Below are 18,053 nucleotides of genomic sequence, written 5' to 3'. Positions count from 1 at the left end.
CTGCATGACAAATACGAAGGATACAATTCCAAATATCCAGAACTCTACATTTCACATACTGAAGCGGACTGGAAAAAAATCCTTGTGTCCTCAAGCCTACACAAAGAACTACAGGCAACTAAGAAAAGCTGAGAGGGGAAGAGCACATCACCGGGTCATCCAACTCCAAATGGTAAGCCCTGAAAACAACACCTACAAGTACCATTATACAGACAGGTCAGGCTCTGTTGGATATTAAGAAATATATATGTATATATATATATGTATGTAAACAGTTAAAGAAAAAGGAGGTCACCAATTTGAAGAGCAAGGTGGAGTACATGAGAAGGTGTAGAAAGAGGAAAATGATAAAATTATATTAATCTTAAAAAATAAGTAAAAGCTTAAAAGCAAAAGGTTTTTACTAAGTCTCTAAAGTCAAAAAGTAATGTTAAAATGTAATTGTAAATTGGTTATGCTAAATAACAGTTATATAGGAAACAGGAGAATACATTTTCTTTGTTTTTGAGAAAAAAAAATCTCACTAGCAGTCCAGGCTGGCTTGTGACTTAAGATCTTCCTACTTAATCCTTATGAGGATAGGCACAAATTACTATGCTCAACTCAAAGCTTTTTAGTCATGTCTTGAAGATAAAATTTCTAGTGAACATGCTTCATGAGACTTTACATTACTAACTACTTTATCAACATTCAATATTCAATCTGAATAAAAGTTAGTACTAACATGAAATCTTCTAGATATATTAAAATTAAGATTAGCATTGTATGAAACCACATATACTTTGATCAAACAAGATGACTCAAGGATTTTTACTAGAAATGTCTACCATATAAAGACAATTCTAATGTGATATTAAAAATATGTAAGTACTATAAAATCAGCATAAAAACAAAATCATTCACAACTAAATATAATTTATATATTACATGTTTCCAATAAAGCACTATTTTTGTATGTTTGTTTTGAGACAGGAACTCGTGTATCTCAGGCTGGCCATGGAACTGCTATAGGGATGACAGCCTTGTTCTCCTAATCCTTCTGCTTCCATTTACCAAGTACTGAGCCAATAAAGTATCATTTCTCAATGAATTTTAAAACATACTAGAATTTCTATGATTTATGTTAAAAATGGTTGGCCAAATGTTCATTAGTTATGAAAAGCATTTTTATTTCCAAACAAATATCTACCTCCATAGTTTCTAAAGAAAAAAAAAAGCTCAAATTGGAATGCAAAATAATCAGCCAAAATTCACCAATACTTTAAATTATTAAATGCAAGATAGCAAAACAAGAAGCCAACTCCATGATGAAGTACTAGCAGAGCCTGAGAGAATTCTAAAGGAAGCCTAGAAAGACCTGGAAGAGTGAACTAGTGAAAATGTAAAACGGGGCAGTCACTGAAAAAAAGTATGGTGGGTTTTCAAGAAATTAGTACAAAAACTTAATATGATTCACTAATTCCAGTTATTGTGATATACCTAACAGAGCAGAAAGAAGTATCTTAAAAAGCTACTTATATATCTATACACACTGTCACCTGACTCACACTAACTAAACTACAGAAGCAACCCAAGAGTCCTGTGAGGATATGCAGACATGCAAAGGGGACTGGGGGACAGGGAGGTAAGTACACATGCACACATGTGTGTTCATGTAGACTACAGCCTTGAAAGGAGGAAACTTCTGGCATATGCTACAACATGGAGGAATCCTGAGGATGCTGAGAAAGTAAGTCAATCACTTCCATAAGTAGGAAGTCTGCCTGAAGAAACAGAAGAACCAGTATAGAGAGAGAGACGTGGAATGCTTGGACCTCAACAATGTATTTAATATCACTGAACTATACACTTAAAACTATTATGTTTTGGAAATTTTGTATTACTTGTATTCATACCACAAGTTCAAAACCCAAAAAATATTAATTTCTCTATTATTTAAATAAAGTTTTACCTACCCATAAAAAATTGTAGTGCAACATTGTCTACAAGAATGCTGTCCAAGGGGACTGTACAAAGTTTCCCAAAGTTTGCTGCTAGCTTCACAGTATTTATTTCCTACAAACACAAGTGGATACAATCTTCAATACTTCAATCATTAATCATAAGGGTCGGACGTTTATGTGAATATAAGAAAATGCAATATTCTATCAAAATGTGACAAAAACAAAGATTCCCCTCCATATATGATGGTTCCCAATAAAATACTCTTCTCAGTAACTCTAAATGCCTATTCATTTTAAGAAATAGTTAGCAAATAACCATTTAAAATAGAATAAACATTTATCTTCTCCAATATAAAATAATCTGTATCACTGTGTTTTCATGTATTCTCTATTTCTACATATTCTACAATAAAACACACATTACAGGAAATAAAAGCAAAAGACTATGTTTGAATGTTTCATGTATTCAAAAATCCATAATGAACCTCATTAACTTTTCATTTTGATTAGCATTTATCTAAGAGGAAGAAATATATCCAAAAAGCAATGTTGCTTTTTACACAGTAAAACATCTATTACTATTAAACCTATATATTTCTTTCAGACTATATAAACAGTAAACTATATAGTCAGAGCAATACAGTAAAATAGCTACCCACAGAGAAGTAGAGAAAAGGTTCAAAATTAAAGCAGCATTTAGTGCCAGGCACTACCCTAGATGCATTCCATATATTACTTCATTTAAACTGTATAGCAATTCTGTTGGTTACTATCAACCTGACTTTACAGACACGGCAAACAGACACCAGAAAGGTTGGTTACTGTCTTTACTGATAATGCAAGTGGGAGGGCACGTCCCACTATGGACAGCTCACTAGACTACTTGAGTTTGTACTGTGTAAGAAACTAGCATCAGGAGCCAAAGAACAAGTCAGTTAGCAATATTCTTTTATGGTTTCCACTCCAATTCCTGCCCTAACTTCTCTTCATTATGGATTGTGACCTAAAGTGTAAGACAAAAATGCTTCCTTCTTGAAGTTGTTTTTGATCAGTGTTATCCCAGCAAAGAAAGGCAAGCAAGAACACACATGATATACAAGTTGACCATGAACACTTCCTTTTCTGTACTCATCTCTAGTCATCTCCAATTGGGCTTCAGACTTTGTTTATACCAACTAACTAAAACATTGTGGGCTAGCAGTAGACCAATATAATCTGCTGTACCATTACCTGTTAGGACAATTTGCACATCAGATGTTGGTAGTGCACGTGCTGATTCGAGAGACTACCACATCACTTTCTCTGTGTCCATAAGCAGTCTCAGAAACTAATGTCCTGATACATCAAAGTGTTTCAGAAACAGCTGTCAAATTCATCTTATCATCACATAAATTTTACTAACAATTGGGTAAAGCAAACCACATTCTTGACAACTTTAACAAACCTCATCCTATAAAACTGAGACCTTGCTTCATAGCTTAACAGAGGTCACCAGAGTCCACCAGCACTGCACAACTTTCAAGCAGTGTTATGATGAGTCTTCCTGACAGCTTTGGAAAGTAGCATACTGTATCACGTACAGTTATTGCTTTGGGGCTAAGAATATGCTCAGCTGGCAAAGTGCTTGTTGTGCAAGCGTGAAGATTTGAGTTCAGATCCCCAGGACTTATCCAAAACACCCAGCCACAGAGGCTTGTTTCTACGTCCCGAGTACTGGATGATATGGAAGAGACAGTGACCAGCTACTGTAGTTGTCGGGTAAGCTCCAGGTTCACGGGAAGATCCTATCTCAAAATAAGTTAGAAAATAACCATGGAAGATACTTTTAGTACACACACACACACACACACACACACACACACACACACACACACGAGCAGTGCAAGCATACACATACATGTGTTCTTTTTGTTTAATTCCTGTTGTAAATAGCTCCATTAATTAATATCCTAGGTTTTTCCACAAACTAGGCATTATTTTACAAGTATTTTATACTTACTTTGCCCGACTGTAACCGCTGTATTCTTGAGTCACATACTTTCTTTACAAATAATAAGCTATTTATTTGATTTTTGATAGTGTTAATATCTGAAAGAAAAACAAATTTATTATAAGCTAAAAAATGGTTGAGATATTTCAAAATATTTTCAACATTATCATTGTAAATCAACAAAATAATATAGCAATTTTCTTTCAATAAAAAGATAATTGTTTCATTAAATTACTTATATCCTCTAATTTAATCATACCTATTATCTGCGTGTTCGATGGAGAAACTGCAATGCCATCACCCTCACATTTACGAAAACAATGCTGCTACTCTAAGAACATGTTAATACAGCAAGGAATGCTTAAATTGAGCATTAAAAAGTAGATGTTTAAGATTCCTCTTATGTAACTTCAAAGTTTTATTAAGGCTAGGGTAGCCCTTGAAGAGATCACTTACCATCACCGGCTGTGTCTAAAGATCTAAGGTACTGTAGCTCTTCTGCTGCCTTATCTCTGACTGCTTCTAACTCTCCAATATTGTCACTTAATTTGATAATGTTCATAAAGGCCTCATAGTTGCAATTTGAATCACGGATCTAAAAATAAAATTTTAAAGAATAGGTTGGCAAGGGATTGCTTACTAAGACAAACGTTCACTATGAGACCACAGGCACACACCATTTACGACAAGCCAAGTGTGTAACCAAAGGACAAAGCACCGTGCGGGCGCTTACATCAAAATGTCACACACTATACATAAAGCAAACAGAAGCACACATATTATATACTGAAAAGCACAGCACCATGCTCAGAATGAGTGACAAGTAAGAAAGTCGAGGTGGCTGAAGCTAAACCAAAAGACTTCAAACCAGAAGATGAAGTCAACAGGAACAGAGTCAAAGTTCGTTAGTACTGTAAGGGGTGGAAAGAAATCAAGTCAACTAGGGCTAGACACTCATCTCTATTCTTACTCTGCCTTGTACTCTTGGTATTTTCCTTTCTTTCTTTCTTTCTTTTTTTTTTTTTAATTTTTCCATTACTTGTACCTTTAAAAAAAAAAACCAGTCTTGGTGCTGTATGGGAAACTTTTCCTGGGACACCCAGTATGTATACGTCTCCTCACTCCAGAAAGGGAGCCCATGGCAGACCAAAGTCAAGTGAACCAATGAATTATTATTGGGACTACTATGGGGATGTAGACAAGGTGTTTCTTACATGGGGCAGGGATGATTTAAAAGCAGGTACATAACTGAATAACCTACCCCCAACATGGGAATTGACTTAGAAAAGTTATAGCTCTGCAAGTTTACAAAGTTTCTCGGCCTGGGCTGGTATTAGTAGTCTCAGTAATAAGTCATTGTTTATTTGGTGTAATTATTACTTTGGTCTGCCATCGGTTCCCTTTCTGGAGTGAGTAGACATACATCTTGGGTGTCCCAAGAAGTTTCCCATACAGCACCAAGGCAGTGTTTTGTTTTGTTTTGTTCTTTTTTTAAAGGTGGGAGTAATAGAAATATAAAAACAAGAAAAATATCAAGAGAACAAGGCTGAGTAAGAATACAGATAGGATGAGTCTCATTTACAAACTCATAGTGATGAAAGATCCCTTATTACAAGCACAGTCAGCAACTACAGGAGGGGACTATGTTAGACTTACTCATGGCTTTGTTATCACACGGTGAGTAACTGAGCATTTAATAGCTGCGCAATGATCTCTATTTTAATCACTGTTTTAGATAAAACACTTCCAACTAGGCCAAACAACAGAGCTATGAACAGGTAGCAAAACTCCTCTAACTCTCAGCAGAAAGCCAAAGAACTAGAGACTCCACAGGTTCAGAGCCACAAAAACAGACTGTCATGATACTGACGCTTGCTTCTCATTAGAAACAAGGAAAGCAAGAAGACTAGCTTATTTTCTAATCAAATACCTTTAAAAGTACTAACATAAAACTGGCGAGCACTCTAGAGAAAATAGAGGTATTACGGAATATTAGAGAGAACATTTCCCAATAAGCGAAGGCTCAGTGAGCTGAACACTATTGTGGCCAACAAGTATAAAAATTATACAAATCCTACAAGAAAATTTTCAGAATAAAAGAAAATAAGAAAAAAATTAAAAATTATAAGAAAAATGTGGATCATTAAAAATGATACATGTAGACTGATACTCAGGTTTTCTTTTTCCTTAGTTTTTTTTTTTTTTAAAGAAACTATGATACAAAAGCCTAAGTCAGACTACTAAATGAATTCTTTACATGTACAGTATATAAAATATACGTGACATGAGTCCACAGGGCAAGGCACAGACTAGACATGAAACACTGTTCTATACTTACGCTGTTGAAGCAGCTCATTCTAACTTTTACAATAACCACTAAAACTGTAATAGTTACAAAAGAGGGGGAAGAAATTCGCTAAAAATTCACCTGACCTACTAAAACCTACTAAAATGAAATACTACAAAATGAAGCCTGAAGACCAGAATATTAAAACCATAAGCCTCATACTTTGGGGCCAGCAAGACAGGTCCTAACCATTTCAGATAGGTAAGATGTAACATATAGAAGCATTGTTAAAAGTATGTCTAGATAACACCGGCAGTAAAAGCCATTACTGTAAAATAAATGGTAGCAGCACCATAATAGTAAGGAAGATACTAGAAAATGTAGAGCGATTTTTTTAAAATTCCTTTTATTGGGGCTGGGGATATTTAGCTCAGTGGTAGAGCGCTTACCTAGGAAGCGCAAAGCCCTGGGTTCGGTCCCCAGCTCCGAAAAAAAGAACAAAAAAAAAAATTCCTTGTATTTCATTTCTTTAACATACTGTTGGTTTATTAATCTGATCTCCAGACATTACTTTTACTGCTAAAATCCTATTTTAGACACTCAAATACAGGTCACAATTTAAAAGGTACTTACCATCCATATGACATATTGATTAATATAATCAGGATCACTGAGTTGATTTATTAATGGAAGAAGAATTCCTCGTGCAAGGATCTCCTAAAATTAGGTTAATAATACATAGCTGAATTAATTTAGCATATTGTCAAGTCTATAGTAAGAGCTGTAACACACAGACATGGAGTCACTGCGGCCTTATAAAAGGTGAGTCAGGAAGCAGGGGAGATGGCTCACAGCCAAAGTATAAAAGGTGAGCCAGCGCCTCCATGTAAATCAGATAAAATTACCCATATCAACTTAAACCACATCTCTGTGACAATTAGAGGGGAATTATTTAAAAAAGCAATAAAGGGACACCTCTGGTATATTAGTATTTATGTGAATTCTTAAAAGACAAAATATATAAAGGTGTTTGTAGACTCAAGAATCTGCATTAGATGTATCTAAAACTAAAAAGGAGAGGATACACATCAGCGTGAGATCACGTTTACTTCAAGTGATGAGATGGAACAAGGACCATGGAGTATCAACATTAGATAAATTTGAATAACTGGAACACAAGTGTCTCCTCCAGCTGAGTATTTTCACAATAAAAAAATAAATAAATACCCGCATCATCTACAGTCCTAGGCCTTGCAGTTTTTATGCCCTTCCTTCTAAGAACCAATGATTCCCTGAGCCTTCCAGCTGAACTTTTTTCACTTGCAAGTTTAAAGCACAGCTGTGCCTTTATTTCCAATATTTGTCTTTTAGTATTATTCTTATGTCTTACATTTCCCTGACACAGAGCACTGCCTAGGAACTCCCATATATAAACACAATTCCTCAAGTAACCTAGTTATTTACTTATCTTTAAATATATTTACCCACTCCTCTAAGCTATTTTAAGTCCAACATGGTCATTTATTTGCACATTTATAGAAATGAAGACATAAGGATTTAGAACTGATACTAACATAGACTTTTTTTTTTTTTTTTCGGAGCTGGGGACCGAACCCAGGGCCTTGCGCTTCCTAGGTAAGCGCTCTACCACTGAGCTAAATCCCCAGCCCTAACATAGACTTTTATAGAAGGTTTCAGTTATACTTTAATACCTGTGATATCTGAAATTATCAAAATTCATTCTTGAGAATACGCATAATGCTAACAATACCGTATTTACATAACTAAGTAAGACACACATGCGTGCGTGCATGCGTGCGTGTATACACTTATGCATTCAGAAGTCTTTTTTCTTTAAAGAAATACTGTATAATCCTGCAAGAGCAAACAGTGTCACCAACACCCATTACCCCCCCATACTGAATTAGAATTTTAACAAGCAATAATGTGGGGACGAATAACCTAGACACTGAGATTGAATTTCTTTACGGTTCTAGATTATAAGGAATTGATCATTTCAAAGTGAGCTGCAGCTTCTAACTTCCTTGTTTTACTCCTGAGACTGGGTCTCAGGTAACAGAAGCTGGCCTCAAACTTTTTATGTATCTGAGGATGACTTTAGATACCTAACCCTCCCACCTCAGCTTCCTAATTTTTGGGATTATAGGCACAAGCTACTATGCCAAGCTTTCTAATGTCTTTAAAAATATTTTTATATATGAAAATTCCTTCAAATTCTGTTTCTAATCCACAAGTCCAAAATTTAAAATGTACTTTATAAGGAAAAAATTCAATTCCCCAAAATCGGTTTTCTAGTTTCTTTTCAAAATGAGAAAACAACAGCTTGGAAAGAAATAAATGTCATTTTATGTTTATTATTTAACATAATTAGTGACTCTGTCTTAGAAAACTACTCTGGCCTTCTAATTCTCCTCATAAAATGCCTGGCAGGACGAGGGTTTGTCACAGGATTATACTGTATCCCTGTAGGCCCAGGGATGCAATCCCAGGGATGCATAATAATGTGCCTCTGGCTTGCAACTCTTAAAGTAAGGCCCTCAACCTTTCATGTTTTTTTACATGGTGGTTGGGGGGACACAACTCAGCACGCGTGGACAGAGGAAAACTTGCATGGCCTCCTCTTCCATTATGTGGACTCTGAAAACTGAACTCAGGTCATCAGGCTTGATGCAAATGCCTTTACCCACTGGGCCTTCTTGCTGGTCCAAGAGCTCAAATTTCTAAAAGACTGCACCAAATGCCAATAGAAGTTACTGAATCCATGAATCCTTCAGTGAATAAAGCACAGTAATAGGAGGAAAGGAGAAGTAGTTCAATAGCAATCACCTCAGACAATTACTGCATTTGTACAATCTATGCATCAACAAGATCCATACCACAGAAAGACCTCTTTATCATTTAATCTAAACAAAACAAGCCAAGTAAAAGTTTGAATTTAAACAAAGAAAACTGATAAAGAGCTACCTATAAGTGAACAAAACTGAAATCAGTGTTGTACTAAAGTAGATTTGACTAAAAGAATGAAATCTGTCCTAAAGCAATCGACAGCAAGACAAACACGTTGACTACCTTTTTGTATATTTCTAAACAATAATGTCACTTCACACAGCATAGCTTCATTCTTGGCTCTGCATTAGCATGTAAGCCACAACCACCAAAAAGACAAACAGGGCTTCATCTTTCATCCCAAGAGTCACTGGTTTGTATGGGCTACATATCACACACTGAGCTAACCACTAGACTTAACAACAATATAGATACTGGTTGGTATAGTCTCCATTCCTATCCCATTATGGAGAAAATCACCAATTTGTAAACACAAAAAAACAATTTATCGCTTTAAATACAGTAAATACTATGAAGGAAAAGAACTCAGCTATACCTTCAGAACTGGGAAAAAACAGAACATAAACTAGCTAAGAGAGTAACGAAAGTCATTCTGAATGAGAATAAAGAAGCATGAGACAACCGTCAGTGAGGAAAAAAGAAAATGGTACTTCTGTGGGGAGAAAGCAGTGTAACTACAGTTGACTAGTACAGCTTTTTCCTCAACCCAACTCTAGTTAAAGCCTCTTCCAAGTTAGACCTCAACCTGCTTTCATCATTGTGGCAAACATTTTCACAATAATCTAACCAAAGGTGTTTAGCTAGAATGCCTCTACCCTCAATCTTGGATCAAATTTCTCATCCTCGCTCTTGCTATCTGATCATCATGGTCTACCTCTAGCAAGAATCCTAATGAGGGTGTGTAACCATGGCTACCCCTTATCTTTCATCTGTCAGAGTTAGCTTTAGCTATCAACTTGATATAGACTTGAAGAGTCAATAAGGAAGCTCAACTAAAAAACTATCCAAGTCAGACTGGCCTGTAGTCATGTTTGTAGGGCATTTCTTAATTGCTAATTGATGTGGAAGGACAGCACCATGGTCAGCCTAACCTATGAAAATAAAGCGAGCTGGCGTGCCAGCGAGGATGCCGGGTAAAGGGAACATTCGCCCACGCTGGTGGCTCCTGAGGAAGCTGGGAATAGATCTACCTCAAGAGCCAACTATGTCACTCTTGGACATACACCCAAAGGACCCTAGATCCTACCACAAAAAAAATCCATGTTCATTGCTGCTCTATTCGAAATAGCCAAAAACTGGATCAGACTAGATACCCACCATTAGAAGAATGGATAATAAAACTGTAATGTTCAATCCACTGATCACCCCCCCTTCCTTGTCTATAAATTTCCATTTCTTTTTCCCATACTCAGATTTAGTTGTAGCTCTATAATAAAGCTTTATTTCTCCCATTTGAACCATCCCTGAATATAATCCCTTTTTGGAACTTTACATCACAAAGTAAGTTTTCTTTGACACTATGTCATAAAGGCTTGCGATAAAAACCACATCACACAGAATCCAGGAGGACTCCAGATTTGAAAACCTTGCTTGATGGCTATAATATACTCTCTGGAATGTAAAGGAAGCAGGGGAGCGGTAAGCTAAGTTGGGGACATGACATAGAATCTAAAATAAAACTTGCATTTTGATGTTCCAGGTTTTTTTCTCTTACCTGTCCATGTGCCTACCTGTGTATGTGTGCTACATCATGAATGTGAGTACTCTCAGTAGCTCAAAGAGGAACTTGGCTCTCCTGGAACAGAGCTACAGATGTTTGAGAGCTACCTGATTTACATAGTGACTACAAATTTGCACTCACACAGCAGTGAGTTCTGGCAACTGAACTCTGGTCCTCTGTAAGAGCAGCTAGCCAAGAAACCGTCTCTCCAGCCTTAGCACTTTCATTGTGGTTAAGAGTAACTGAGTTAATCAAGTAGCTATTTCAAGTGAGGAGCTGGTCAGAGTAACAAGGAATTCAGAGCAAAGTTTGAACGAAAGACACAAAGTCACAGCTCATCAGCATTTGGACAGGATTTAAAGCCACAGGATGGGTAAGAACAGGGCTTAAGACTGAAAAATTTAAATACTGATAAACTAGGCAGAAGAATTAAAAAAAAGTGCAGATCTGAATCTAGTAAAAGACATAATGGGAACCCCCTTTACCAGGATATGCACTTCTCTTTTCATTCCGAACCATCAGTCAAAGCCAAAATTTGTATTTACACAGAGTTTTATAACTATGCCATCAAACATGGAAGAGTTAATCCAGTGTCTAAAGAGAAGCTTCACCCCTAATGATGAGCACTCATGATACTGAAAGGTCATCTACTGGAGGGGGAGAGCAATCAGTACCACCTAGCTATAAAACCTGAGACTTGCGATGGTGACCTCCCTCGGTGATGTGCTGGTACAACAGTGGCGCTGGGGTAACAGGTCTAATCGATCACTTTCTCACTGGATGTTAAGGCTCACTGATTCAGAACCCATACCTGACACTACTAAAATGACCAAGAGCCTGAGAATGGATAGGGTCATGGGCTTAAAAAAACCCTACTAATATTCTTCAGCTAAAGGAACACAGCAATAAAGGAACATAGAATCAAGTGACTCTTAATAATATATTGCTATACTCATAGATCTATGAGGGTTCTTGTTGAAGCAGAATGGAATTAGCACAGAGACTCACAACTGAATAATATGCAGAAAGAGTGAGTCTTTGCCACACTCAGTCCTAAAAGTGGTATTTTCACCAAACCCCTCATTTAAGGGTTCAAAAAGTGAGGTAAAGGAAGAAGCAAAGGGATTTTAAGAGCCAAAGGTGATGGGTAACTTCAAGGGAACATTATCATTCAGCCACAACAGGACTCACATATAATCTCAAATACTGTGGCCGCATACATAAAACCTATACAGGTTCAAGACAGACAGGGTCCCGGCACTGAGAGGGGAAGTCAATACAAAGTCCAACCTGTAACCAAGAAGCCATCTATAACTAAAGCTATTGGCAAAGAGGAAACCAACTTTCTCCTCTGGATTCTCACAGGGTATACCAACCACACTTCAGGGAAGGTCCCATGCCCAGGAGTAGTTGGCCAACCGAAGACGAACCCACTGACAGTTTGTGGACTTCATGTTTTGTTTTGTTTTGTCTTACTGTATTTCTGCTAGTTTGTTTGAGATTTTTCTGTTTCTTGTTTTCTGCTTTGTTTTGTTTGAAAAAAGACACAAAAAAGGAACATGAGGTAGGTGGGTAGGGAGATCTCAGGGAGGAAACATGGTAAGAATATATTGTATGGATATTTTCTCAATTAAAAAAAAAGTCTATGTATTATAACCAAAGATTAAAGCACCTAACTCTAATGCAGTTCTCAAAAGTATTGGCCAATGACCTCTGGAGAATTCAGAAAAGGTCCCCAAGGTCATACTAACCAGGCCCAACCCTGCTTAGCTTACGAGATCAGACAAGATTGGTGAGCTCAGGGTAATGTAGCCATAAATCCAAATGTCTCAAAGAATAAACTCGGTCAAACCCATTTATGTAATGACACTTTATTTACATTTTATTCTCAGACTCTAACAAGCATATAGTAAGACTTTAAAAGTAACAAGGTAACTGTCCGTGATCTATCAGTTAATGGAGTACATACTCATGGTTTAAAATTATGGTTTTTTTTATTTTATAATACATATATAGTATAGCATATACAGTATATAGTATAGATAAGAATCACATTTTAAAAAGCTCCTTGATGCTTCAATAATTATGAAGTTTAATTGGGTCTCGTGATCAAATATTCTGGGAACTATTGCTTTACCTTCCTTTATGTCATTATTTGGTATGAATTTAGTCTTACCCTGACAAAGTATCGCATGATCTTGCTCTGGAAATCTCCAGGAGGTAGCAATAAATATAATAAAACCTCACACAAATCCCTTAGGAATCCTAAAAAGAGAAAACGTAGCTATAACAACATGAGAAAATCTAGAGTCTCTATCTACTCTTATTATAAAAAACATTTTTAAGATTGTCCATGTTTGTAACAGCTGCCTACTTTGCTACTTACACATGTTCACTAAACTGTCTTCGCTGTTCTCCAAATATGACTTCATTAATCATAACAGTTTGAACCAGTCTTATTAAGCATGAGAAATTCTAATGACAAAATTGTTTTTCTCTAAGACAGTTTTAAGTGCACAATGTACTTTTCACCTCTGTTATGTATTGATTATCCTTGCATACTCAGAAGTTATTTGTGCATGTAAAGAAAACGTAGTAGTTATTTCAGGAAAGCAGCACTTTTACAATCTCAGCATGTGAAAACCATGTGGCTATAAGCTCTTCTAGTATACTGGTTTAAGAAAACTCACCTCAGAAGCATACTTCCTTGTTACTTAACTACTATGTCACACAATGTTTATGAACCGGCAGTGAAAACTGAAACTGAACTTAATAACAAGTATAAAAAGGAAAAAGGAAAAAATGGGAAAGAATAAAATAATAGTAAAGGTAAGAAAAGTTTAGCAAATTCTTAACACTAAAAAAAAAAAAAAAAAAAAAAAAAAAAACCCTTCCAAAACTACTAATTCTTCCTTATTGTTGTTCCCACATGGAAATTTCCTGCGAAACAACTCAACAGCTAATCCCACTGGTAAAAGTACATGCCGAACAGGAAACACCTAATCGTGAGACTAAACTGAAATTAAAGAAAAAAATCTCTACCTAAAATTTGTCTAACTTCTCATCAAGAGAAATTTTATTTGAACATCAAGAAGCACTGATTCCAGTATCTAGTCAAATAAAAAAAAACAGCATAAAACAATCTAAACATTTTATTTGAAATTAATTATACTCTTGGGGTAGAGATAATAAATTGAAATTACCATTGTTCTTAAAATAATAAATGTTCAATTATTTAAAGATAACCTTCAGGATGGGAAAAGAATGCAGAAACTGAAAGGATTACAATAAATCCTTTTGCATATGTGTTTTGTTTATGTGTTTTGTATACAAAGCTATCCTGTGCAAAAAAAAAAAAAAATGCCATCTCAGACTTGCTCTGCCAACTTGTCTCTATCCTGCGACTGGACTCAAAAGGGTTATAATAAAAGTAAAACCTTCTTCATCTTTGGGAGAAGTACACACTAGATCCCGGCAAACATCCTTCTCCATTTCAACTTCAACTTCAAAAAAAGTTTCTACCAGATCCTCTGCTGTACCTAGAACAACAAGGAATAACTGAGAATACACAAAGAAATAAGAGATTTTTAAATCCTGAATTTCAAATGAAATAAGTTCAGTACCTTTTACTTGATCATCTTTCTCTGTTACTCTCTGTTGGGCCTTTCTGAATACTCGTAGGTGAGTGCCAAAATCATCTACCATGCGTGTAGTAAAATAAGGTTGCCAGTCTATTTCTTTTGACCTTGTAGAAAAAAAAATTAAATCATTATATAAATGCTTTACAAAAATTTACACCTACTTTCATGAAGGTAAACGTCAGATCCCCTGGAATAGGAGTTACAGCAGTTGTGAGCCCCTTGTCTAGGGTGTCAAGAAGCAAACTCTGGTCCTCTGCAAGAGCTGGAGGTGCTCAGAACCAGAAGCTTCCCTTCAGCCCCTCATGTTGAGATTTTGTTCCTTAACTACTCTTCTATCTCAGAGTTTATTATATAAACTCTTAAGTACATCAGCTCTTATTTCACTTTGTTTTCTGACATTTTTAATTAACATCAAAATGTATAAAAATTGTATTTAAATTCTTAAAATTAGCAAATATAATAAAATGGTTTCAATTAAATCTGAAACAAGCCTCCCCATAGGTACATCATATAATTTCTCAGCCCAGATATAAAAACACCTGAGAGATTCAGAATCTCTTAGTTAAGAGTGTTTCAGGCATTTCTTGGTTAATACAGAATCCATTCTAAATTTTCGACTCATTCTTTAGTTATACAGCCTGTCTTCTGAAACCAAATGTCTGTGGTAACTTATTCTTTCTGTATATACCAGCACTTAAAGCTACAACCACTAAACAACAAGACATAGAGAACTGTTTGTCTAATACATGATGGTAAGCACAGCATGTACAAAACAGCTTAGAATACAAAATGTTCAATACTGAACATTTTGTAATTATCCTATGAAATTATCTAGTTCAATATTTCAACAACAACGAATCTCAAGAAACATTTTAGTAACTAGTCATACAAATAAAAATAGCATATAACTCTGATAAAACTTCCAGGGTCATACCTACAGCAAAGAGAATTAAGATATACTCATGAAGATGTTGGTCAATGAGAGACCTAGGCCAATGGGACCAGGAAAGAAAACAAACTCACTGTGACCACTGACAACACATATAAAATGAACAACTCATGTAAATGTTTACTTGATGGCTGGCCCTGTGTTCTTCTCAATCAGAGGCTTTGTATTCTAGCAAATAAACCAGTTTTAATAAGAAAGACAAGACACTGAAGAGTCAGATAAACAGCAAAGACAAGATGAGCATTCTGCCTTTTCTGTGGATATCAAACTATCACCAAGCAGGCTGGTGGTCCTATCATCAGGCAGCACACAAGTAAATGTCCATAAAACCCAAATCAAAACAGAACTGCTAAGAGGAAACATTGGAGAGTAATGATGACACTGAAAAAAGCATGGATTATTTTCCAAAACAAATCTTGTCTATTAATTATAAAGGCACACTTATAGTTTGATAAACAAACCTTATCTATTAATTGTAAAAGCACAGTTATACTTTGACTTACATGAGAAGGTAGAACACTGAATTTAACAGTGTTCAATCTTTAGGAGCTGAGAAAGAATCAATGGTCTCAAACTATAAACACATGTTTAAGCACACAAACAAACCTGGCAACAATATTACGACTTAATATAAAATACGAAATAAAAACGTAAACCTCCCCCTATGCCTTATTAAAAAAACTAAACAAACAAATGAACAAAAAGGTCCAGTCTGTCATGTTGATAACACATGTGTGCTCAAAGCAAGTAGCAGCTGAAGGATCTCAAATCAGAGGCAAGTCTAGGGATACACACTGAACCAGAGACCAGCCTTGGTTACCCAGTGACGCTCTAGTCTTAAGAACCATTTAAGTCAAAGTTTATGTAAGCAACTTTCAGTTTTATAATGTACAATGTACTCACTATAGGCCTTTTATTCCATAAGAGGTTCCATCAAGGGGTTGGGGATTTAGCTCAGTGGTAGAGCGCTTGCCTAGCAAGCACCAAGGCCCTGGGTTCAGTCCCCAGCTCCGAAAAAAAAAAAAAAAAAAGAGGTTCCATCAAACAACTTTGGGAAAAAATATACTATTTCATATTTGTTTTTCTTTGTAGAACAACGCCATTCATTACTGAATTTTTCAAATGACATAAAAATTGCCAAAATTAAAAGGCATTTTAAACCCATCTCAATTCATTAGAACACCTGACATTTAAAATTAATAAAAACCATCAAATAATGCTATTGTTTATTATAGACGGTTCACTACTAATCTAGATTTCTATTTCTCAAAGTAGAAATAAAAGGGTGAAAAACAGTACTCTCCATTTATTTTGACTTTCTTACAATTACATGCAAACCTAACAGAAATTTGAACTTCAAAGAATTTCCTACACTAAGAACAACCACATTATTGTTTTTTCATTTATACTAGAATACATTAAAAATGTTTAATATCTGTCTTGACAAAGCAGAAAAGTGAAATGAAGTACTTTATAAAATGGTGCATGATAAATATGTAAGAATTGAGGTGAATATGAATAGAAAACATTCAACTGCACATTCCCAACACAGCTTCCTAAGAGAGTCTTAATTTCAATGGCTCTAAAGTTACAACCAATGCCACGCCTTTGTTCACACTGTTTACAACACTACTCTCAACGGTAACTACTGTAGTAAAAGCATTCAGGTTACCGCACAAGGAGACTGACAACTAACACTTCCAACTTGTCATTAGTTATGAGGCAATACTCTTTACACTTAAAAACATATGTCATCAAAATGTAAAAAGGGAAATAATATGCTCTAACCTAAAGAAACAAGTGCATGTGCCCCCCGCAGCTTATATGCTTTGACAAAATGGCCGCAAAAATAAGAAAATTAGCCGCCAATGAAAAAAGGCAATGGTATTTTTTTAGCACAAGGCCAAAGCATTACACATTATTTTCTTCACACTTAAGTTCTGTGTGCCCTCATTTCTGTGTCTAGTCTAACATCTTACTCCTTAGCACCTCCCTGTTTCTAGGTCTCCCCCACCTAAGTTTTAAATACAGATATACAAAGAATTAATACAAAATGAAAGCTTTACAAGCCCTACAACACACAGCCCTTGTTATTATGGTCACACATAAATATATTCTCTCCAATCCTGCATGCCTTAACCCTTGCTAACCCTCTTCAGTCTTCAGTTCCCCTCCCTCAAGCTCTGCAGACTGGAAGGCTCTCACTGCAATTCTCAAGCTGAATGGACTAACTCTTCAAATGTGTCTAGGTGCCACTGAACAAATAAGCCCCTCTCAAGTCTCCACAGACTTCCCTTTGCTCTCCCATGCTTTCTTCAAAAGCCCAATTTCAGCTTTACACAGAGCTACCTAAAATGGCAATACTTATATGGTAGGCTTCACTGACTCTTACCCACACCACTAAGGCCTCAGATTAGGTCAGGTTCTCTAGTTACATGTTCTCCTATCACCACACTATACACTTCTTACTGTACAACTCATAATTAAATGTTCTCATTGTTAAACAAAAACAAATCTCAGGAAGGCATACTGTCTTTTAATGTTTCCCTGCTTTATTTACACTTGTATCCCTCAGTGCTAAGAGGAAAATTCATAACACTAAGTGCACTGGTAAAAAAACTAGAGATCTTACACTAGCAACATAACAGCACACCT

General features: G+C 35.9%; 1 protein-coding gene across 10 annotated transcripts in view; it reads right to left on the bottom strand.

Annotated features, from left to right (window-relative positions):
- The window catches only part of Snx13 (sorting nexin 13), a 111,486-nt gene that overhangs the window by 36,759 nt on the left and 56,674 nt on the right, over nucleotides 1–18,053 (bottom strand). For 6 of the 10 annotated variants that reach the window (XM_006240022.5, NM_001399694.1, NM_001399693.1 and 3 more), the window contains 7 exons: nucleotides 14,432–14,553; nucleotides 14,246–14,347; nucleotides 12,985–13,073; nucleotides 6,854–6,937; nucleotides 4,390–4,528; nucleotides 3,943–4,031; nucleotides 1,956–2,055 (listed from right to left, as the gene is read on the bottom strand). In XM_006240022.5, coding sequence (XP_006240084.1) covers nucleotides 1,956–2,055; nucleotides 3,943–4,031; nucleotides 4,390–4,528; nucleotides 6,854–6,937; nucleotides 12,985–13,073; nucleotides 14,246–14,347; nucleotides 14,432–14,553 — 725 coding nt within the window. Of the gene's footprint in view, nucleotides 1–1,955; nucleotides 2,056–3,942; nucleotides 4,032–4,389; nucleotides 4,529–6,853; nucleotides 6,938–10,405; nucleotides 13,074–14,245; nucleotides 14,348–14,431; nucleotides 14,554–15,859; nucleotides 15,865–18,053 lie in introns of those variants that run through there. The other 4 variants (XM_039112498.2, XM_063262093.1, XM_063262095.1 and 1 more) reach the window with 3 other exon arrangements.

This window comes from Rattus norvegicus, chromosome 6, assembly GCF_036323735.1.
Source record: "Rattus norvegicus strain BN/NHsdMcwi chromosome 6, GRCr8, whole genome shotgun sequence".
NCBI classification, from domain to species: Eukaryota; Metazoa; Chordata; class Mammalia; order Rodentia; family Muridae; genus Rattus; species Rattus norvegicus.
Note: the sequence above shows the minus strand (reverse complement) of the source record. Positions and strands in the feature narration are given on the sequence as shown.